The 24483-nt window shown below is 44.1% G+C and overlaps 1 protein-coding gene across 6 annotated transcripts in view; it reads left to right on the top strand.

The window, feature by feature from the left end:
* Positions 1 to 24483, top strand: part of USP22 (ubiquitin specific peptidase 22) — a 199238-nt gene that overhangs the window by 161152 nt on the left and 13603 nt on the right. For all 6 annotated transcript variants that reach the window (XM_033963993.1, XM_033963992.1, XM_033963997.1 and 3 more), the window contains 5 exons: positions 3028 to 3175; positions 13985 to 14090; positions 17647 to 17805; positions 19747 to 19873; positions 22538 to 22629. In XM_033963993.1, coding sequence (XP_033819884.1) covers positions 3028 to 3175; positions 13985 to 14090; positions 17647 to 17805; positions 19747 to 19873; positions 22538 to 22629 — 632 coding nt within the window. The remainder of the gene's footprint in view (positions 1 to 3027; positions 3176 to 13984; positions 14091 to 17646; positions 17806 to 19746; positions 19874 to 22537; positions 22630 to 24483) is intronic.

Genomic DNA, 24483 nt, shown 5'->3' with positions numbered 1-24483 from the left:
CTTTCTAGTTCCAAAGAAGACAGGAGACCTATGTCCCATTCTCGATCTCAGGGACCTCAACAAGTGTCTAGTCAAGGAGAAGTTCAGAATGCTCTCCCTTGCCACGCTTTACCCTCATCTCTCTCAGAACGACTGGCTATGTTCCCTGGACCTCAAAGAGGCCTACACTCACATCCCAATCAATCCAACTTCACGGCGCTACCTCCGATTCCAAGTGCACCATCGCCATTATCAGTACAAAGTGCTACCTTTTGGCCTCGCTTCATCACCCAGGGTGTTCACCAAATGCCTCATTGTGGCGGCGGCCTTCCTCAGGTCTCACAACCTTCAGGTGTTTCCCTACTTGGACGATTGGTTGGTGAAAGCACCTACGTCTCCGCTTGTGCTACAAGCCACTCATCATACCATCTCTCTCCTCCATCTTCTGGGGTTCGAGATCAACTACCCCAAGTCGCACCTGTTTCCCACACAGCGCCTTCAATTCATTGGAGCAGTTCTCGACACCACACTAATGAGGGCGTTTCTCCCCTCCGACCGTCAGCGGAATCTGCTCCGCCTGTGTCGTCAGGTGCTTCTTCATTACTCCATTCCTGCCAGACAGATGATGGTCCTCCTGGGCCACATGGCCTCGACGGTGCATGTGCTTCCCCTGGCACGACTCCACCTCAGGACACCTCAATGGACTCTGGCCAACCAGTGGTCACAGACCTCGAACCTTCTTTCTCATCCCATCTCTGTGACATCGTCTCTTCAGCGATCTCTACAATGGTGGTTGAACTCCTCAAATCTTTCCAGGGGCCTTCTTTTTCATCTGCCCCCGCATTCCATGATCATCACCACGGATGCCTCCCCTTATGCATGGGGAGCTCACCTGGGAGACCTACGCACCCAAGGTCTTTGGACCCCACAGGAGCGTCTACATCACATCAATTTCCTAGAACTACGAGCCATGTTCTACGCTCTCAAGGCCTTCCAGCACCTTCTTTGTCCTCAGGTTCTGCTCCTGTGCACGGACAACCAAGTCGCCATGTACTACATAAACAAACAGGGCGGCACCGGATCTCACCTCCTTTGTCAGGAAGCTCTTCGCATTTGGACCTGGGCCACGGCCCGCAGTCTCTTCCTCAAGGCTGTCTATATCCAGGGCGAACAGAACTCCCTGGCCGACAATCTCAGTCGCATCCTGCAACCTCACGAGTGGACTTTGGATCCTCCCACGCTCCTCTCCATTTTTGCTCGCTGGGGCACTCCGCAAGTGGACCTATTTGCAGCCCCTCACAACCATCAGTTGCCCCAGTTCTGCTCCAGACTCTTCTCTCCTCACCGTCTGGCCCCGGATGCATTCCTTCTCGATTGGACGGATCGGTTCCTCTATGCCTTTCCTCCTCTACCTCTGATGTTGCGGACTTTATCCAAACTCCGCAGGGACGGAGCCACCATGATCCTCATAGCTCCCCGGTGGCCTCGTCAACACTGGTTCTCCCTCCTGCTTCAACTCAGCTCCAGGGAGCCCATTCCTCTACCTGTGTTTCCTACTCTACTTACACAGCAGCATCAGTCTCTACTACATCCCAATCTGTCTTCGCTCCACCTGACAGCTTGGTTTCTCTCGGGCTGACCTCTCCAGGAAATCTATCTCAGCCTGTCCGTCTCATTTTGGACGCCTCCAGGAAACCGGCCACTCTCCAATGTTACCATCAGAAGTGGACCAGGTTCTCCTCTTGGTGCCTCCGTCATCATCACAATCCCACCTCTTTAGCGGTGGAAACTGTTCTGGACTACTTGCTCTCCCTGTCCAACGCAGGCCTCAAGTCTACCTCAATCAGAGTCCATCTCAGTGCCATCACGGCATTTCATGAGCCTGTCCTCGGAAAACCTCTCACGGCTCACCCTCTGGTTTCCCGATTCATGAGGGGCCTCTTCAATATCAAACCACCTCTGAAGCCTCCTCCGGTCGTCTGGGACCTGAATGTGGTGTTGTCTGCCCTCATGAAACCTCCTTTTGAGCCACTTGCCACAACTTCACTCAAATTTCTGACATGGAAGGTGCTTTTCCTCATTGCCATCACCTCTGCCAGGAGGGTTAGTGAGCTTCATGCACTAGTTGCCGATCCACCATTCACTATTTTTCATCATGACAAGGTGGTTCTGCGCACCCATCCAAAGTTCCTCCCCAAGGTGGTCTCCGCTTTTCACCTCAACCAGTCCATTGTGTTGCCTGTTTTTTTCCCGAAACCTCATTCACATCCCGGGGAACAGGCATTGCACAGTCTTGATTGCAAGCGTGCCCTGGCTTACTATCTTGATCGTACAAGGGCTCACCGCTTGTCCCCTCAGCTCTTCCTGACCTTCGACCCGAATCGTTTGGGTCGACCGGTCTCTAAACGGACGCTATCCAACTGGCTTGCAGCTTGCATCGCGTTCTGTTATGCTCGGGCCGGTCTGTCACTGGACGGTGCTGTCACGGCCCACAGGGTGAGAGCTATGGCCGCTTCTGTTGCTTTCCTCCGTTCCACACCCATAGAGGAAATCTGCAAGGCGGCCACCTGGTCCTCAGTTCACACATTCACTACTCACTACTGTCTGGATGCTTTCTCCAGACGGGATGGGCACTTCGGCCAATCTGTACTTCAGAATTTATTTTCCTAATGGCCAACCATCCCTCCTCCCTCTTTGTTAGCTTGGAGGTCACCCATGCGTAAAGAATATGCTGCCTGCTTGTCCTGGGATAAAGCACAGTTACTTACCGTAACAGGTGTTATCCAGGGACAGCAGGCAGATATTCTTACGTCCCACCCACCTCCCCGGGTTGGCTTCTTAGCTGGCTTATACTAACTGGGGACCACGCACTCCTCCGTCGGGCGGGAAGGCACTCGCGCACGCGCGGTGCGGCCAACTAGAACTTTCTAGTAAAAAGGTCCGTACCGGGGGCTCCGTCGGTGACGTCACCCATGCGTAAAGAATATCTGCCTGCTGTCCCTGGATAACACCTGTTACGGTAAGTAACTGTGCTTTCTCTGTTTTCAGTTTTACTCTGGGCACCGATCTCCTCACATTCCCTATAGGTTATTGCACCTGGTCTGGACGCACGCACGGCATTTAGCAGGGTACGAGCAGCAGGATGCGCACGAGTTCCTCATCGCTGCATTAGATGTGTTACACAGACACTGCAAAGGTAAGGCACGTGCTACCCCCTACATTCCCCCTCCCCACACTTAATTTTCCCATCTGTGATGTTAACTTTGGGTTTGGATTTAAGATCTATTACTTGAATGCTTGCTATCTTATGCAGATGACATCCTCCTGCTCATCTTGATCAAACACAAAGCACTTGATGTCTCAAAAATTATCGTGGCCTAGACCAAATACATACCTTGGCTACAATCGATAAACTAAACACAACAAAAAAGAAAGTCCTATGGTTTCATAACACCTCACAAACAGTCCCTACAATTGTTTAGGAACCTCTCTAAATATGGACAAAATCTCTAAAGTCCTCGGAGTTGTACTCAACTGTACCCTATCTTATGAACCCCCAAATCTCTAACCTATGGGGAAAAACCTTCTATAGCATGAGACAACTAAAATAATCAGATCCTTCTTCCATGATCATCACTTTGCCATACTGACACAGATGCTTCTACTATCCCAACTAGACTACTGTAACTCCCTCTATGCTGGCATTAACTCTACCCTCATGCACAAACTAAAACTGATACAAAATACAGCGAGAAGACTAACATTCAAACTGAAAAAATATGATTCCATCTCACCTTACTACAGACTGCACTGGCTACCCACAGTATTAACGCTTGCAAAACCATTATATGTAATGTTCCACATCCTATATGCGAACTCCATAGAGCCACTTATACACTTTTTAGTTAACTCCTGCTTAATATCAGGCAGAAAACAAAACATTTCAATTGATTCCTCTCCCAAAGGTGTAAAATACAAGCACATATTTAACTCACTAGTCACCTACCTTGGCACCAAGACCTGGAACAATCTGCCAACAATTATCAAGACAAAACCTACTTGTGACTACCCCAGATTTTGAGTAATTGACTGCATATTATGTATGTTCACCTGTAACCCGTTCTGAGCTTGTTGGGGAGAATGGGATCAGAAACAAATAAATAAAAACCAAAACTGAGCCTTTCCTTTTTAAGACTATATACTCCATCAATACGTAACAAATATGCTCTTCCACAACAACCTACACAGCATTTCACCCTTCCAGAGACCACAAGAGCTCCCTCCCCAAACTCTACATAGCACAACCAATCAATCTACTTGTGTCTAACTCAACTGTGTTGTACTTGAAACTGCTGTATTGTAATTCTAACGACAGCTCAATGTTCCTCTCTATTGAATGATTACTACGTCTCCTATCTCTGGTAATTATCTCATAGTATACTGCTTGCTTTATATTCCATTGTTGTAACTTGTAAACGTAATATAAACTCGTTGATTTGTAAGTAGCCTTGAACTTAAATAGGCAGAGAGTGACCCAGAAATATGAGATTAGATTTCCCAAATCCAAGCTCAAGTTGGCTTCTCTGAGGTGATGGAGGGTGAAGTGATTTAGCTAAGGCTACAAAGAATCTCTGTAGTTTATTAAACTTGTTATACCGCTTGTTCATTTTACTGGTCCAAGGGGTTTACAAAATACAATAAAAGTAAAATGAAATAAAACAAATATAAAAAAGAACTCCATTATTAGATCGTATAGACTTACCCATATAAACAGCAGACATACTGAGGAACATTCACTCTTACGAAAAGCATTCACTCTTAAGTAAAATTGTAGGAGAACTAGGATTTGAATCTTGACTCCCTGATTCATACTCCTCCTTTCTAACCACTAAAATATTCCTTGATGCCACTTTTCAATTTTGGGGCAGTCACATGGCTTAGTATGTATGCAAATATAGTGCTTTTACCTCTTGCAATGTCTAAAATCTTGAAAATTCTTTTCTGTTGATCCGATGTGTAAAAGACAATTTTTATTTATTTGTGTGTACTGCCTCACACTGAGCAGATTAATGCACAGTTATCACTCTGCACCTTAACTTTTAATTTTAATGCAATAATTCTAGCATGAAAGGAGACTATAAAGGCACCCCAAGATTAATACAGCTATAAATACAATGTAGTATGCAGAATGGGTGACTGGATTGTACACTCTGGTATGAGTGGGTTTGTTTTTTTTATTTTTTTTAATTCTTTATTTAATATTTTTAATACAATAAACTCAATACAAAACAGAATTAGTATTGAATATACTTCATAAAGTTACTAAACTAATAAGAATAATACATCTTATCAATGCTATAATTAGAACATTCCCATTCCCTATCTCACCCCCCCCCCTCCCAAGAGACCTGGTTCCAAAACCATAGTGATTAGATAGTTCTTTCATAAAGCTTCTTTTTCCAATTCAATATAACTCTCCCATATGTCATTAAATTTTGCCCATTGGTTAGTTAAAAGGGCTGAAAATCTATATTTTTCATACACTATTCAGAAACGATCCCTCACATCCCTCAAAGTAGGTACATTTAACATACGCCATTGCTGAGCTGATGTCAACCTAGCGGCTATGAATGCCAAGTCCAAAAGTTTAGATTGAGAAAATGTTAAATCTTGTATTCTTACTCCCAGCAATGCCCTTTCAGCATTAAGCTTAAGTGGGGTCTGAATTACTCTGCTTACATACTCGAAAACTTGCTCCCAAAACTTCTGGACCCTTTGACATTCTCACCACATATGATAAAATGTACCTCTTTCGCCACATCCTGTCCAACAGCTAGCATCACTCTGCTTGGTATACTTGCTAATTAAAACCAGGGTAGTGTACAATAGTTTAATAGCATTTTCCACCAAGGTGGCAGCCCTAACTGTCTGAAAAAGATGGTATGAGTGTTTTTAATGAAGATTTTATGCAAATGATGTTGAAAGTTTTTAAGGCAGCTTCTCACCTCTATGTCCTAAGTTTTAACAAATTATGTACCTCATTATGCCATCCTTTCTCCACATGTAACATCTGATCAAAAGAAAAAAGATTTCATATTAACCCATTGAGGTTGAGGAACTGAGTGACTTAACAAAATCCCATTACTACAGCAGTTTAAGTAGTCATGTCCCACTGCAAGAAATATAGAGGGGATGGACTCCACTGTTCTACTGAAAAACTGTTAGTTTGTCTACAAGACATGCTAGCACCCCTCTTCCCCCATGATTGATCCCTGGATCAGGAAGTAGCAAACAGAATTTTCTTTCAGTTGCACATACAGGAATGAGTCTGTTTCTCATAGTCCTGAGAAAGAAGGTGCCAGTTTTGTTCAGGAGCAAGTTAGAAGATAATTGAACAACAAATGTCTTCCCCTTAATTGGGGGAATGATTTCCAGAATGCATATCTTTCACTTGTGACTTGCCCCTAAATAACTAAAATCTCATGGAAATTCAGGCAAGAGATATGTGATCCTTAAGTACCCCTAGTAGCTAAGAAAGATACCGTATATACTTAAATATAAACTGGTGCAGGGGCAGAAGCGATACCCTACTCCCTTCCCTGGTGTCCTATCTGTCGGCTCTGCAGCCAGACAGCCAGTCTACCAACCTCCTCCCAGACCCACTACGGACTTCCAGTACTACCCTGGTGGTGCAGTCAGCCAGACAGCCCCCTCCCGGACCTACCGTGGGCCTCTAGTACTGCCCTGGTGGTCTAGAAGAGCAGCTAGCTAGGCAGCCAGTCCACCCCCTTTCTCGGACCCACTGGAGGCCTCCTGTACTGTCCTGGTGGTCCAGTGCTAAACTAAATTAAACTAAATTTTAAGTTTGTATACCGCATCATCTCCACAAAAGTGGAGCTCGACACGGTTTACAGGAATTAATATAGAAAGGAACTCCAATGGAAAGAGGAAGGGCTTAGTAAAAAGAAAGATAGAGGGACTTAGTGCTGCGGCGTGAGTCCCTCCCTCACGGTGACTTAGCTTGTGCAACTAACTAACCAACCCACCTGACCCCTACCCTTCCCTTCCGGTTCCCCTGCAGGCCTACCTTAGGTGCCTGGAGGTCCAGCAGTGAGGCAGGGCAAAAATGATCCTGCCATGCTCCTGCCCGGCAACTTCCGTAGAAAAAAAAAAAAAAAGGCTGCCACGAGTTCCCATGGAAACCTTTGTGAGATGCTATCTAAAATGGCTGCCACAGGTCCTCGTGGTCTCATGAGTTTTGCCATGAGAACTTGCAGAGGCCATTTTAGAGAGCGGCTCTCATGGGGCAGGAGCATAGGAAGATCGCTCCTACCCCAGCACTGGACCCCACCAGGGCTTTCAAAGTAGACTTTCTAGAGGTCTAGGAGGTGGGATGTTTTAGAGTCGGCTGGAACAAGAGGCAGGAGGGATCCATCATGTCCCAGCTCACTGCTAGACTACCAGGGCTTACAGCAGGCCAGCATAAAGGCCTACAAGACATCATGGGAAGGAGGGAGGGAGTGGAGACTGGGTGCAGAGCCTGGCAGGACAAGAGAGGGAGGGGGGCTGGGTGCAGAACCTGGCAGGACATGGCACTTGCATATTAAATTTTCAGTTTATATTCGAGTTAACCTTTTTTTCTCCCTTTTTAGGAGAAAAAGGGGTTACCTTGGTTTATATTCGAATATATAGAGTAAATAGCAGAGTGCTGCAAGGATCTGTTTTGGGACACGTACTTAATTTATTTATAAATCTGAAAACTGGGATAACGAATGAGGTGATTAAATTTGAAGATAATACTAAACTGTTCAAAGTTGTTAAAACGCATGCAGATTGTGAAAAATTGCAGGCAGATCTTAGGAAATTGGAAGACTGGGCGTCCAATTGGCAGATGAAATTTCCCTTCATAGGAATAAGGGTAAGACTTATAGTCCCACCAACCCCAGGGACCACTATTCATATATAGAGACCCATATAATCAGGACTACTCAAATCAAGTCACTTCACAACCAATCAAGATGACCTTTATTCTATGCAATCACTGTGGTGCTTTAATTCCAAGACATACTATTTGGAGGCTTAAGGCTTGCCCCATCTGTCTTCAACTTGCCAGTATTAAGGAGGAGCTCTGCAAACTTAAACAGGAATTGAATACAATTAAAGCAGCTTCCATCACTCCACAAAATCATACCAACTTACCACCTCTACCTCAAAGAATAAAACAGCCCAGGAATAAATGGGTCACAGTAGGCTCAGGAAGACTGCGACATGTAACACAGAAACATCCACCTTCACTAATATTACCTCTACAGAATTCCTTCGCTCCACTAGTGCACTGCGATACTCAGGAAAACAGAAGGGAGGTGGGACTGGAACCAATGAAGGTAACTCAAGAGAACAAGTGCACCCTAAGTACAAATAAAAAAGCCAAAAACAGAAAACTATTACTGTTGGGGGATTCCATCATCAGAGGCATTAACCTTGGAACACAGGGCGAGGAGACCAAAATAGTGAAATGTCTTCCAGGATCCTCAGCTACCAGGAGTTCCAGGCAAATACTGACTATAATTAAGGAAGAAACTAAGGATTTTAACACTGATGTTGTTATCCATCTGGGAACAAATGACCTGGCCAACAACTCCACACTTGCAGCACAGAAAGCTTTTCGGGAGCTTGGTGAGGGCGTGAAACCTTTTGTAAAGACTTTAGCTTTTTCTGAAATACTGCCTGCATATGGAAAGGGAGAGCAAAGAGTGAAAAACACAGAGGACTTTAATAGATGGCTCAGAGCCTGGTGTCATCAAGAAGGCTTCAGGTACATAGGAGGATGGGGAAATACATGGAAGGACAAGAAGCTATATTGCACTGATGGGCTACATATTACTACAGCAGGAAAAAGAAACCTTGCAGAGAAATTTAGACAACATTTTTCTAGGCATTTAAACTAGAAGGTGGGGGTGGTGTATGTACGAAGGACAATTATAGAGACCACCCCCGGCAAAAGAAAAGATGTGATAGTAGTAAAGGCTGCAACATAAGCAATATCAGCAACTCATTTCTTAGTATTGCAACGGAAAGTGAAACGACACAAAAATCCATACGAAAAAGGAGATTATCGCTGAAAAATAGCTGGAAAGCGATGACCACAAATGCTCGCAGTCTAAGCAACAAAGTTCATGATCTGCAAGCCCTGATATTAGAGGCAGATCTAGATATTGTTGCTATCACAGAGACATGGTTCAGTGAATCACGTGGATGGGATGCAAACATACCGGGATATAATCTTTTTAGGAAGGACAGAGATGGTCATAAAGGTGGAGGAGTAGCTCTCTATGTAAAGATCAATATCTAAGCGACCGAAATGCAAGGGACCTGGGGAAAGGAAGAAGCGATATGGATTGCTCTGAAAAGAGAAGATGGAACTTCTATCTACGTGGGTGTAGTCTACAGACCTCCAACTCAATCGCAGCAAATTGATAAGGATCTGATTGTGGATATCCAAAAGTTTGGAAGGAAAGAGGAGGTTCTGCTGTTGGGAGATTTCAACCTGCCGGATGCGGACTGGAATGTTCCATCTGCGGAATCGGAAAGAAGTAGGGAGATTGTGGATGCCTTTCAAGAGGCTCTGCTCAGACAAATGGTGACGGAACCCACAAGGGAAAAAGCGATATTGGATCTGGTCCTCACAAATGGAGAGAGTATCTCTAATGTTCGAGTGGGTGCTCACCTGGGTAGTAGCGATCATCAAACGGTTTGGTTTGATATAACGGCTAAAGTGGAGAGCGGCCGCACGATACTTAAAGTCCTAGATTTCAAACGTACGGACTTTAATGCAATGGGAAAGTACCTGAAGAAAGAGCTGTTAGGATGGGAGGACATAAGAGAAGTGGAAAGACAGTGGTCTAAGCTGAAAGGAGCGATAAAAATGGCTACGGACCTTTATGTGAAGAAAATCAATAAAAACAAGAGAAAAAGGAAGCCGATATGGTTCTCCAACCTAGTGGCTGAGAAAATAAAGGCGAAAGAGTTGGCGTTCATGAAATATAAAAAATCCCAAGAAGAGGAGAGCAGAAAGGACTACAGGTTGAAACTGAAAGAAGCCAAGAGAGAGATACGTTTGGCGAAGGCACAGGCGGAAGAACAAATGGCTAAAAATGTAAAAAGGGAGATAAAAATTTTTTCAGATATATTAGTGAAAGGAGGAAGATAAAAAATGGAATTGCTAGGCTAAAAGATGCTGGGAACAAATATGTGGAGAGTGATGAGGAGAAAGCAAATGTGCTAAACAAATACTTCTGTTCTGTGTTCACAGAAGAAAATCCTGGAGAAGGACCGAGATTGTCTGGCAAAGTTACACGAGAAAATGGAGTAGATTCTGCGCCGTTCACGGAGGAGGGTGTTTATGAGCAACTTGAAAAACTGAAGGTGGACAAAACGATGGGACCAGACGGGATCTATCCCAGGATACTAAGGGAGCTCAGAGAGGTTCTGGCGAGTCCTATTAAAGACTTGTTCAACAAATCTCTGGAGACGGGAGTGATTCCTGGGGATTGGAGGAGAGCGGATGTGGTCCCTATTCATAAAAGTGGTCACAGGGATGAAGCAGGAAACTACAGGCCGGTGAGCCTCACTTCAGTTGTTGGAAAAATAATGGAAGTGTTGCTGAAAGAAAGGATAGTATATTTCCTTGAATCTAATGGGTTACAGGATCCGAGGCAACATGGCTTTACAAAAGGTAAATCGTGCCAAACGAACCTGATTGAATTTTTTGATTGGGTGACCAGAGAGCTGGATCGAGGACATATGCTAGATGTAATTTACTTGGATTTCAGCAAAGCCTTTGATACAGTTCCTCATAGGAGGCTGTTGAACAAACTTGAAGGGCTGAAGTTAGGACCCAAAGTGGTGAACTGGGTCAGAAACTGGCTGTCGGACAGACGCCAGAGGGTGGTGGTTAATGGAAGTCGCTCGAAGGAAGGAAAGGTGACTAGTGGAGTCCCTCAGGGTTCGGTGCTGGGGCCAATCCTGTTCAATATGTTTGTGAGTGACATTGCTGAAGGGTTAGAAGGAAAAGTGTGCCTTTTTGCAGATGATACCAAGATTTGTAACAGAGTAGACACTGAAGAGGGAGTGGAAAATATGAAAAAGGATCTGCAAAAGTTAGAAGAATGGTCTAATGCCTGGCAACTAAAATTCAATGCAAAGAAATGCAGAGTAATGCATTTGGGGATTAATAATAGGAAGGAACAGTATATGCTGGGAGGAGAGAAGCTGATATGCACGGACGGGTAGAGGGACCTTGGGGTGATAGTGTCCGAAGATCTAAAGGCGAAAAAACAGTGTGACCAAGGCAGTGGCTGCTGCCAGAAGGATTCTGGGCTGTATAAAGAGAGGCGTAGTCAGTAGAAGGAAGAAGGTGTTGATGCCCCTGTACAGGTCATTGGTGAGGCCCCACTTGGAGTATTTGTGTTCAGTTTTGGAGACCGTATCTGGCGAAAGACGTAAGAAGACTTGAGGCGGTCCAGAGGAGGGTGACGAAAATGATAGGAGGCTTGCGCCAGAAGACGTATGAGGAGAGACTGGAAGCCCTGAATATGTATACCCTAGAGGAAAGGAGAGACAGGGGAGATATGATTCAGACGTTCAAATACTTGAAGGGTATTAACGTAGAACAAAATCTTTTCCAGAGAAAGGAAAATGGTAAAACCAGAGGACATAATTTGAGGTTGAGGGGTGGTAGATTCAGGGGCAATGTTAGGAAATTCTACTTTACGGAGAGGGTAGTGGATGCCTGGAATGCGCTCCCGAGAGAGGTGGTGGAGAGTAAAACTGTGACTGAGTTCAAAGAAGCGTGGGATGAACACAGAAGATTTAGAATCAGAAAATAATATTAAATATTGAACTTACTGGGCAGACTTGCACGGTCTGTGTCGGTGTATGGCTGTTTGGTGAAGGATGGGCAGGGGAGAGCTTCAATGGCTGGGAGGGTGTAGATGGGCTGGAGTAAGTCTTAACAGAGATTTCGGCAGTTGGAACTCAAGCACAGTACCGGGTAAAGCTTTGGATTCTTGCCCAGAAATAGCTAAGAAGAAAAATTAAAATAAAATAAAATAAATTTTTAAATTGAATCAGGTTGGGCAGACTGGATGGACCATTCGGGTCTTTATCTGCCGTCATCTACTATGTTACTATGTAGTGTGGACAAATGCAAAGTGTACATAAGAATAGCCTTACTGGGTCAGACCAATGGTTCATCAAGCCCAGTAGCCCGTTCTCACGGTGGCCAATCCAGGTCCCTAATACCTGACCAAAACCCAAGGAGTAGCAACATTCCATGCAGAATCCCCAAAGAGTAGCAAGATTCTGGAATCCCCAGAATAGCAACATTCCATGCTACCGATCCAGGGCAAGCAGTGGCTTACCCCATGTCTTGCTCAATAACAGACTATGGACATTTCCTCCAGGAAATTGTCGAAACCTTTTTTAAAACCAGCTATGCTATCCGCTCTTACTAGAACCTCTGGCAATGCGTTAAAAAATTTCCTCCTATTGGTTTTAAAAGTATTTCCCTGTAACTTCGAGTGTCCCCTAGTCTTTTTATTTTTTGATGGAATGAAAAATCGATTCGCTTGTACCTGTTCTATACCACTCAGGATTTTGTAGTTGTGCACATTGGAAGAATAACACAAATTGCATTTACCAGTTGTTGGGTAACTTGATGTCAGCGCACAAGAAAAAGATCTGGGTATCATTATAGACAATATGCTGAAACCTTCCACCCAATGTGTGACGGCAGCCAAAAAAGTAAACAAGGTACTAGGAATTATTAGAAAAGGGATGGTAAACAAGATTAAGAATGTTATAATGCCTCTGTATGACTCCATGGTACGACCTTACCTTGAGTATTGCATTCAAATCTCAAAAAAGATAGCGGAACTAAAAAAGGTTGAAAGAAGAACCACCAAGATGATAGAGGAGATGGAACTCCTCTCGTACGAGGAAAGACTAAAGAGGTTAGGGCTCTTCAGCTTGGAAAAGAGACAGCTAAGGGTAATATGATATGATTGAAGTGTACAAAAGTTTGAGTGGTATAGAACGGGTACAAGTGAATCGTTTTTTACTCCATCAAAAATTACAAAGACTAGGGAACACTTGATGAAGTTACAGGGAAATGCTTTTAATACCAAGAGGAGAAAATCAGTTTTCACTTGGAGAATAGTTAAGCTCTGGAACGCATTGCTAAAGGATGTGGTAAGAGCGGTTAATATAGCTGGTTTTATAAAAGGTTTGGATATGTTCCTGGAGGAAATGTCTATATTGAAATGAACATTGGGGAAGCCACTGTTTGCCCTGGATCAATAGCATAGAATGTTGCTATTGTTTGGAATTGACCACCTTGAAGATGGGATACTGGGCTAGATGGACCATTAGTCTGGCCTAGTAAAGCTACTGTTATGTACTCTGAAGGACTGGGGGTTATTTTTCTGAATTTGTTTTTGATATTTGTTTTATTTTGCTTTCTTTTCATGTATTAATTTTGTCTTAAATTTTGTAATCCATTGTGAATTTACCTGGTTAACCAGATAAATTCCCAGATTAAATGAAACTAAACTCTTTGAAGTTGTAGCGTAAGCACATGTTGCCTGCATGAAACTGGTTTCTCTTTTGGAAATTTTACATAGGTGTCCTGCTATGAAATTACTTACAAGTGCAAGTTCCAAAAGCCAAAAATCCCTGGCAAGTGGCCTTTTCAAAAATTAACCCTTCCTGCTGCTAAACTGTACGTTCCTGGTTCTTTGTGCGACTGTCGAGAATGTATTCTGCGTTGACAGCAGCGGTTTTTACCACCTCTAGATGTTCCCTGTCCCACAAGAAAGCTGTACAAAATGTTCCCCTCACCCACTGGCAGCACTGAGCACCCTGTCAACCTGCAAAGAAGCACAAATAGGTTAACTTTTCTTGTAGGTCTTTTGTTTCCTAACTGCTTATTTTCTTGTTACCACAGGTGATGATAATGGAAAGAAGGCCAACAACCCCAACCACTGTAACTGCATCATAGACCAAATCTTCACAGGTGGGCTCCAGTCTGATGTCACCTGTCAAGTTTGCCAGTAAGTGTTCTTCTGGTTGTAATACTCATCCTAAGGTTCTTTTCCAAAACAAGCCTTTTAAGCTAGTATACAAAGAGGCCAGTGACCCTTCGCTAGGGCAAGGGAGTGAAGGAGCAGTCTGACAGAGCAGTATAATGAGAACTACAAAAGCCAGGTTTCAAGTGTGACCTTGGGCAAGTCACTTAACCTTCCGTTTTCTGAGGTACAGAATTTGTATAGGAAACCCTCTGAGATTAAGAAAAATAGCTGCTGTACCTGAGTATAGCTTACCTTGAGCTACTAATGAGGAAGGTGTGTGCTAAATTCAAACTCCAGAAAAGGAAGCCTGGCTTTTTTTTTTTTTTTTGAGGGGGGGGGGGAAGTTACTAAACTATACTAGCTTTCCAAAGGCTAGATTTACTAAACTATGCTCCTGCGTTAAGGTGTGCTATTAGTAAATGGGTCTCATTGCAGAAATAAAACTTGCATTAAATTACACACAGTCGCGCATCTTAGCATGCAGTAATGCAGTAGCACCATTGTCATTTGAGCAGTTGGAGAATTTTTTTCTGTTAATGATGTTCGTAGATGGATGAAGATTTGCACCGGGGCTGGGTGTTAGCATGTTTGGCAAAAATGTAGATTTTTCAGTCTAAAAGGATACTTGCCCCCTCCTTTACAAAGCCGCGGCTATAACAGCTCGGGCGCTCAAAGGAATTCTATGAGCATCGGATCTGTTTCCGCAGCGACCGGCACTAAAACGCTAGCGCGGCTTTGTAAAGGGGGAGGGGGCAGTTGATGTGGTGTACAAGATCTGTTCTTTCTTTCTTTCTCTCCCTCCTTTAACTTGAACACTGATCTTTCTGGACAAAATTTGCCTATTTAAAATTTTCCCAGCACTTTGTTGCTCTGATGCGAGGTAAGTGTATAGCAAAGATCCACCATGGAAGTGACTGGGTTTGCTAGGTATTTGTGAAAATGTTGAAGCTTGACATTTCGGATGGTTTATCTGCTGACAGTGCATTAGTTAGTAAGTTATTTTAAAGTCTTATATACCGATTTCCAATAAAACGTACACAGATCACACTAATTTTACTGCCAGTCAATCCAATAAAATAGTATCATATTTAATCTTTATTTCTGTGTAGTTAGATGGACTAAAATGACTATAATACAGTGGTCTCAAACTCGCGGCCCGGGAGCCACATGCGGCCTGCCAGGTACTACTATTTTGAGGCCCTCGGTATGTTTATCATAATCACAAAAGTAAAATTAAACTGTTTCTTGACCATATATCTCTGTAGCTATAAATTACAATATTATTAAGACTTAGCCAAAAGGAAAGATTTATAAGCTATAAAGAGTTTTACCTTATGCAAAGTTGTAATTTCTTTAATAAGACATTAACTATTTTTTTCTGAGGCCCTCCAAGTACCTACAAATCCAAAATGTGGCCCTGCAAAGGCTTTGAGTTGGAGACCACTGCTATAATACTGTACCGTTGGTTACTGTGAATCTGCCCCATTAACATAGAGCTGCAGTGATTAATACCTGCAGGCTGCCACATTTTAGTGAATAAATCAATGGTAGGGCGGCTGTATAGATGCCACTTGAGAAAAAAACTAAAGTGAAGTTTAGTCAGCTTGTTAGTCAAATAGAAACATAAGGCACTCTTTTGCTTACTGACACTTATGGGGAATTTAGGAGACATCTAAAAACATATCTGTTTTCGAAATATTTAGGCAGCTAATTCGTAAAAATTTTATTATGCACTATTTTGATCATTTTGGTGTCTCTAATTATTGCCTTTTAACTTTTTTAGTTCTATTCAACTTCTTTTATTTTTTTTTAAACTACTGTAAGCCGCATAGAACTTTACAGCCTTGCGGTATATAAACATTATTATTATTATTAGCTTAAATGTAACTTGTAAATGTAGCCATCAGGGGCCTTACCATTCATTTATAAATACAGTGGTACCTCGGTTTACAAGTGCACCAGTTTGCGAGTATTTTGCAAGACGAGCAAAACATTCGCAAACTTGGTGCCTCGTAAACCGAGCTTGCCTCGCTCTACGAGCGCCCTCCTCCCCCCCCCCCCGCGATCCGGCATCCCCCCCGCTCGCGTTGCCCCCCCTCCACCGCAATCCTACTTCCCCCCCCTCCCCCGAGCAGTCAATGACACTTCCTTTACCCGACTTGTCACCAGTGCCGGTGCCCAAAGATCCTCCCTCTTCTGGCGCGGCCTGGGCTAGGCGGTGCATCGGAGATCCTCCTTCTTCTGGGCTGGGCTGGGCTGGGCTGGACTGGACTGGCTTTGAGCATTTGTGCATGCTCAAAGCCTTCTGGTCTCTCGCTCTCCGAGATTGAGAGCGAGACCAGAAGGCTTTGAGCATGCGCAAATGCTCAAAGCCAGTCCAGACCAGACCAGAAGAAGGAGGATCTCCAATGCACCGCCCAGCCCAGGCCGCGCCAGAAGAGGGAGGATCTTCGGGCACCGGCACTGGTGCCAAGTCGGGTAAAGGAAGTGTCATTGACTGCTCGGGGGGGGGGGAAGTAGGATCACGGTGGAGGGGGGGGGCAATGCGAGTGGGGGGAGGATGCCGGTTCGCAGGGGGGGGAAAGCCGGATCACGGGGAGGGGGTTGGAACAGCGGCGGATTTCTCAAGGAGGGGGGAGAATAGAGCAGCGCCGGGGGGAGGAGGAGGTGGAACCAATCAAAGCAGTTTCCCTTACTTCCTATGGGGAAACTTGCTTTGATATACGAGTGTTTTGGTTTAAGAGCATGCTTCTAGAACGAATATCTTTGGGTTATTCAATTGAAGGTACAATACAATTGAAGGAATCAATACAATACAATTCTTTTTTTATTTGTATAATGCCAATACCTCCATGAAGTTCATAACGGTTTACATAAGTAATTATGGTGATACAGATTGAAAACTAGTGATTCTCTCCAGGACCACTGTGGTTTTATGATCTGGAAATAGGAAGGAGAATGATGCCCCCTCCTGGACCTGGATCTCTCTCATGGTGTGAGGCTGAGGAAAATGATGACTTATGTGGCCCAATAAATTGTGCAGCTCAAGATTACATCAAAGCTATGCTTTTATTTCTTTTCTTTTATTAGCTTATGCTGGGTTTTTTCCATGTAGAAGAAGGATTTGTCTGCCTTCCATCTTTCAATACGTCTGCACCAGTCTTGCCTTCAGTTGGACGGCATTGCTCCTGTATCCCAGGATGCTTTGCAATTCTGTCTAGGAAGTACTGCATTGCTGTACCAGTTCCCGGTCAGAGTCTGTATTTAAAGGCAGTCTCTTAGCTCAAAATCACTTGAATTCCATTAGCTGTAAAATATGCTCTGTGTGTGCAATACATTTAAAAAAAAAAAATTTGTGGTTCCTGTTTCATGTCTATGAAAATAAAAATTGCTTGTGTAAATACATCAAGCACATGCTTTAGTGATCTTGGTGCCCTCTAGTGGTTGATACCTAACATTCTGATGATTCTTTGTCCCATCTGCCATCGTGCTTTCTTTTGTACCTAATGTTTGTGGGTTGTTGTTTTTTTTTTATCAGTGGCGTTTCCACGACGATAGATCCATTTTGGGACATCAGTCTGGACTTGCCAGGCTCCTCTACCCCATTCTGGCCACTGAGCCCAGGAAGTGAAGGCGGTACGGTGAACGGGGAAAGTCATGTGTCAGGAACGACCACACTCACAGACTGCCTAAGAAGGTAGAACATTTTGATAGTTCTTAATACATTATACTTAAACATTCTTCAAGTTCTTCTGTATGTCTAGGTGTTCCTCCTTTGTTACGCAGAAGGTGGAATTATATATATATATATATTTTTTTATTTTTTTTTGTGGCTTGCAATGAAGTATTGTCTGAGGAGGATTAGATGTTAAAGGGATTTATGCTCCACTGGACTCCAGAACTGACTAAGGGAAATTAAATTTGGGAGTCTAAACTTAGCATGATCAGGATATATGACCATACCTGAAAAGCCACCACTCCAGCTCTTCTCTGCTTTGTGGAGTTCGCACAGCCAAACCACAGAAAGGGAGGGGAAAAGAGGCTGCATGTTAGAACTGAAGTCCATAGGCCATTATTGAGACAGCTTGGGGAAATCCACTGCTTATTCATAGGATAAGCAGCATAGAAACTGTTTTACTACTTGGATCTAGCTAGGGTACTTGGGACCTGGGTTAGCCACTGTTGGAATAGGATACTGGGCTTGATGGTCACCTTCGGTCTGTCCCAGTATGGCAGTTCTTATGTTCTTAACTTTGTAAGTAGGTCTCTTTAGTGCTTCATATACATTTGTTCTAAACTAAACTAAAACTTGAATTTATAGACCGTGTCATCTTTATGAAGATAAAGCTCGACTCAGTTTACAGTAAATAATATTGAAAAAGGAAGCAGTGGAGAAGGACTTACAATTTGGAGAATATTTGTTTTGTAACACATTCTAGCTACCAAGGCTGAGTTTGAATTTTCAGTGTAAAAGCAATTTTTAAAGTTGTTTCCATGTTTAATCTGCAAATATGGACTATGTGTATGTAGTCTTCTGGCTGCACTTAGCAGAGGCATTGCCTGGGGTAAAGCAATTACAACAACACATGTAGTTTCATATTTTGAAAGCCATACATTTTCACCAGGAAAACGCACTTACTAACAAAGCCGGCTCTACTGTCCAAGGGTACCTGTACCTTAAGCAGCTTTCAAAATGAAAGCACAGTGTTTTTACTTTGAAAACAGATGCAGAAGCAATGGGTAAAAATAACCCGAGGACTTTGCAAGAATGCAGGCAGTATGAAAAGTGCTCTCCAATAAGTGATTTTGGAGTTCACAGCTAGTCGGGACAAATATGTCCTAAAATGCAAATGAATCCCAAGTTTGGGAGGCCACAGCTGTATATCTTTGTGGCTACTAGGTATGTGGGCTATTTCCACTTCTTACTGAGAAGTTTATTTATACTGCATGTATCAAATTAGATCCTATCCAAAGAGCTTATAATCAGAATGGGGGAGAGTGAGATACATGCATTGATGCTTTGGGCAGTTGAGCTTCAGTGGCAGTAGCAAGGTTCAAATCTGCCCTGTATATTCAATATTTAACACTATTGAAGACAGATACATAAAGCACAATCTGAAAGTTAAAGTAACAGGCCAAAATAGGTGAAACAATGGTTTGTTTGTTTTTAAAGAAAAAGCATTACAGTAGACTCATGTGGTTATCAGATCCCCACATGAGAGATTATTTGCCATATTTCTTTTTATAAAGGGACAAGCTTGACAGTTATGTCTTTCGTACCTGCTTAAGGTCCGATCTGCTGGTTTGAGCCTGTCCTGTGCCCCACTGACATGTTACACGGCTCCAAACCGTATGAAAAAGCAACTTGTGCATTGTTCTTCCTGTGAGTAATCGATCTCCAGGGTTGAAAATGTAGACTCTGCTTTAGACTGTTAAGGCAGTAGGGTCTGCCTCCCTAAAACAAACGGAAAACCTCTGTGCATTGTTGGCATGGGCACATGCATTTTGTGAAACTGGTGCCCAGCCTGCCTCTCTGAAGAAATTGATTCTGGAGGGGGGGGGGGAGGGGAGCTCTGTAGTTGCAGAATGGGAAGAACGTTCTGATAGAGCCTTGTCTTTCTCGCTCCTTATTTGCCAGGTTTACAAGGCCAGAACATTTAGGAAGCAGTGCCAAAATCAAATGTAGTGGTTGCCATAGCTACCAGGAATCTACCAAACAACTTACTATGAAGAAATTACCTATTGTGGCCTGTTTTCATCTCAAAGTAAGTGGTGGCTGTTAAAACGTACATCGTATGCATTTTGCTTGGCTGGAGATCAGCGTTACTAAGGTTTTTGTCTGGTTTTGCTGGGGTGGGGCATCTTTGTTGCTTGACTTTCTAGACTGCCGGGGTCTTTCCTATTAACGTAATTGCATTTCTGGTTATTGTGACCTGACCTTATCCTTGGATAGATGGGTTTGAGCTCCCCATTTTGGCATGCTCGCTTCTTACCAGAAAGTTTGTAAGCCCATGTGCTGGTGAATTTGTGTGACTGAATTTTGTATTGTGTATTCATAATAATTTGTTCTCGCATCAACATTTCTGTGCTCTGCATGCATTCAACCACAGCAGTGGAAATAAACATCCCAAATACTACATGTTTGGAGTGGAACTGGTTTCGATTCCCCAGATACAAAATAAATGCCTGTACATAATATGAAACGTGCTGTAATTGCAACCACAGAATGGTAATATATCAATCCCTCCCTAAGTATAAAAGATTCTTCCCAAAGGCTTCTTTCTTCAATTCTCATATCTTGATTTGCATACAGACTGATATTCAGACAGTTGCATTCACTAGAGGCTGGTGGACATACAAGTTTCTGATTTGGGCTAGAGAGTAATTGGCCTAAAACTCTAGTGAAGGGACAGAGGAAGATTAGAGTGGCAAGGAGAGCTGGTGAATTTTCAGTCACTGGGCAGATAATCCATTGACTATGCATGTGAGGGGCTATTCATGGGTACACACCCTTTGCGTATGTAAGGGCAGAGACAAGTCACACTTAAGCATGTCAGAGCCCTACATGCTATTATTAAAGTTCAGTAGTGACAGCCACAAGCAGGTATACACATGGGTGGACAAAAGGAGGGAAAGAGATGCTTCTGTTTGGGATCTTTATTCAAAGTCTAGTAAAATCAGAGAGACTCATCACTGCCAGTGTTTCAGTGCCAAGATAAGTACCTTCCTCAGGTGTCAAAAACAAAAAAGTAACACCACTTTCAAGCCAAGAAGTACTCAAACTTGAGTTGTAATGTAGGACATCTGTTTTTGGAAAAACATTTTCTACATCTTGTAATTAAGGATTTGATATCTCCTCAACGCTGTGCTTTCAAGGCCCTGGTGATAGCACGTAAAAGAATCTACGCCACCACCCCAGCATACATAGGATCCAAGCTAACCCCCACCCGCCTCCTCCGCTCTGAAATGAAGAAACGCCTATGCGTCCCCCCAAGAAGGTCTCTCCTGTCAGAAACCACCCGCAAACGCTCCTACAGCCACTTCATCCCCCATCTCTGGAACCAACTCCCCCCACAAATCAGACTACAGAACTCTCTGATGACCTTCCGGAAAGCAGTAAAGACCCTCCTTCAACTAAATTTCTAACTGCAAACTACCCCTTGACCCCCTTATATTCCCCCTCCTTTCTGTACTTAAGTTGCTGTATAGTCTTTGAACTGTCCAAAATGTTTTCCATTGTGAATGTTGGCTTGTAACCCATTCTGAGCTACTGGGAGGACGGGATAGAAATCAAAATAAATAAATAAAATAAAGCTAGGTCTGATGTGCGGAATTTATCCTTTTCTTGGATCTGTATCAAACGCTCAGCTCTGGTGGGTGCTGAGGTGCCAAACGGAAGCCACTTTCACCTGCTCTTTCTTCAGATACTGGATACTTCTCCACCCCCAGTCATCGAGAAAATGCTGCGTCTCAATAGCTTGCTGCCATGTTCTCCTTCATCATCAACGCCCTCAGTGCAATGCCTAATGTCATGACGTACCACGTAACACCTATACTTACCATGTATTTCTGATTGGTTGTTCCTACATTACAACACAAGTTTGAGTACTTCTTGGCTTGAAAGTGGTGTTACTTTTTTTTGACTCATGAGGAAGGAACTTCTTGGTACTGAAACGCTGACAGTGATGAGTCTTTTTGATTTTACTACACTTTGAATAAAGATCCCAAACGGAAGCATCTTCTCCTTCCCTACTTTTATTGACTGATTGGCATTTACGTGGAGGCTTTTTTTCCGCTCTTCAATTGTGTAGGCTTGGTTGGGGCCTTCCACTTAACACCCTTGTCGTGTTTAAGTGCCTGCACTTATACAAGCCTATGGCTGGTGAAACTGCGTGCAAGACGTGCCGATAAAGGATTACACTAGTATTCTGTGACAGAATCTGAGCACCAAAAAACACCGCAGTGCAAAACTGGTGCAAAGATTCTGCCCAGGCAAACCAAAAAGTGTCTAGTGATAATCAAAATTCCCCAAACATTAAGTGCTTTCACAGCTTCCTTGCTTTGTCTGGAAGGAATCTGGGTACCCAGGTGCATCTGTAGAATAGACTAATACAGCATATCATTGGGGCACCTAAAAAGAGATGCCCACTTAAAGAATTGCCACTATGCTAATCTGTTCCTGAGCAATCCTGTCATTTTTATACTTACCTGTCGTGAATGTAAAATGATATGAAACAGAATACAGTCAGAGAGTCCTTGCTGTGGCTTGCTCTAGCTTTCAAGACTGAGATATTTATAAGACAGAATCTACAGTGACAGCCTGTGATTCCATTGGAGTAGTAGAGCAAGTAGCACATGAAGTCACATGCGAGTGCTAGAACTACCCCCTACACATTTATCTCTGAAAAGGTCCTCTCTTCTCTATCTAGCGGTTTGAACACTCGGCGAAACTGAGGCGAAAGATCACTACATATGTCTCTTTTCCTTTGGAGCTGGACATGACACCATTTATGGCCTCAAGGTAGGATGTGAAGGAAATGGGAACATAGGCCTGGTCAATTAAACATACAATGTTGTCATTATTATTATTCACTTTATTGATGCAACAGGTATAGCTTGACATTCAGCTTAGATTGTAGTAACGGCATCAAATAACCCAATGGCAACGTTAGAGCCAATAAGAATAGTGGGGTATTATATTGGTTATTTTTGCAGCTTTTTCTTGGATCTAAAATTTGTCTTTCCTGATGTAGCTCTTAAGTTATAGAAGATCAGGAAGGAATTGTCCCTGGGAATAAGTTCTTTTTAAAAAGTCCTCATAGCTTGCTATTACTATGCCAGTGAGGGGGGGGATGTGAGAGGTGCTGGCACCGGCTGATTGTCTGCAGAATACGCCTCTCACTGCGAGAGACATGTCCTATAGGCAGTTTGCCAGCGCCTCTCCTCGGCGTCTCATGGCACACCCGGAATCTCTCCACGGCATGCAGTTAACCATCTTAAAAGTCAATGAAAGATTTGTAACTTTTCATCAAATTGTCTAGAGTACCTGAAGATAGAACGGTGACCAACATAATGCCAATTTTTAAAAAAAGGTTTCTGGGATAATCGAGGAAAATGCAGATTTGTGAACCTGATGCCTATACTGGGAAAAGTGGTAGAAACTTTATAAAGAAAAATAATTATTGAACATATAGTTATCCCAGGACAAGCAGGCATGATATTCTCACATGTGGGTGACGTCATCTACAGAGCCCCAATGCGGAAGCATTTTCAAGCAAACTTGATTGAAAATTTAAGTTTGCTCTGCTGCTCCACGTATGCGTGCCTTCCTGCTCCACTAGGGGGCGCATCCCCTCGTGGTCTCCAGTTCAAAATTTTCCGCTGAGCCTAGAAGTCGTGTTTTTTCAGGCTCTGCCCCAACTGCCTTCTAGCACCGCAATTTTTTCTTATTTTTCTCGATTAAGTCGCTGTGCGCAAATTTTTTCTTGTTTCAACTTGTTCCTGCTTCGTTTTTGACCGACCCGGAGGCTTCCGGGTCCCCTTGGCCGCGTGGCTACTCGAGCCGCGGCCAGTTTCGATTCTATGTCCCGGCCTTTGACTGGCTTTAAAAAGTGCACCCGGTGCGAGCGGCTTCTTTCCATCACAGACCCGCATCGCCGATGCATCCTCTGCCTGGGGGCCGCTCATCCAACCGACTCCTGCCCCCAGTGTGCTACTTTCCAGAACCGGGCCATCCGCCGAAGAAAAGCCCGCATGGCGGATCTCTTCGCCGCCGACCAACCCTCTACCTCGGCCTCGAGGTCGGCCCCGGCCTTGACCTCGGCCCCGAATACCTCGGCATCACCTCGAGACTCGAATCCAAAGTCCTCGGGACAACAGAAAGCCTCGGCTCCGGGTAAGTCCCCTCTTCAGGTCCCGTAACAGCGAAGAAGCCAGCCTCGGGGACACCGGCGACGCATGGCGGAAGTTCCATGCTTACAGCCCCGGCAAAGCCCTCCAAGCCTTCGGGCCGTGCCTCCACCACACGGGAATACTCTGATATGAGGTCGCCCCCGGTGGAACGCACCGAGGCAGTGGACATGCCCTCGATGCTGTCCGTGCCCGTTTTCCAGGACCTACTCCGAGCGATGATGTCATCGGAGCTGTCCGCTGCAATGGCCCATCTACAACCGGCCTCGACCTCGACCCCGCTTGTGCCAGACCAGCCTGAGCCTCGCGTCGAGCCACCTCGGGGAAAAGCGCGCAAGCTTCGCCGCATCCCATCCTCCTCGGACTCCTCGCCGAGACACCCGAGGCGCTCTCCCTCCACAGACCGCCACGGGGCAAAATGTCGTGCTAAAACGACAGAAACCTCGAACCGCCGTACCTCCAAGAA

The sequence above is a fragment of the Geotrypetes seraphini genome, chromosome 11, assembly GCF_902459505.1.
Source record: "Geotrypetes seraphini chromosome 11, aGeoSer1.1, whole genome shotgun sequence".
NCBI lineage: Eukaryota > Metazoa > Chordata > Amphibia > Gymnophiona > Dermophiidae > Geotrypetes > Geotrypetes seraphini.
This window is presented reverse-complemented; position numbering and strand designations above follow the sequence as displayed.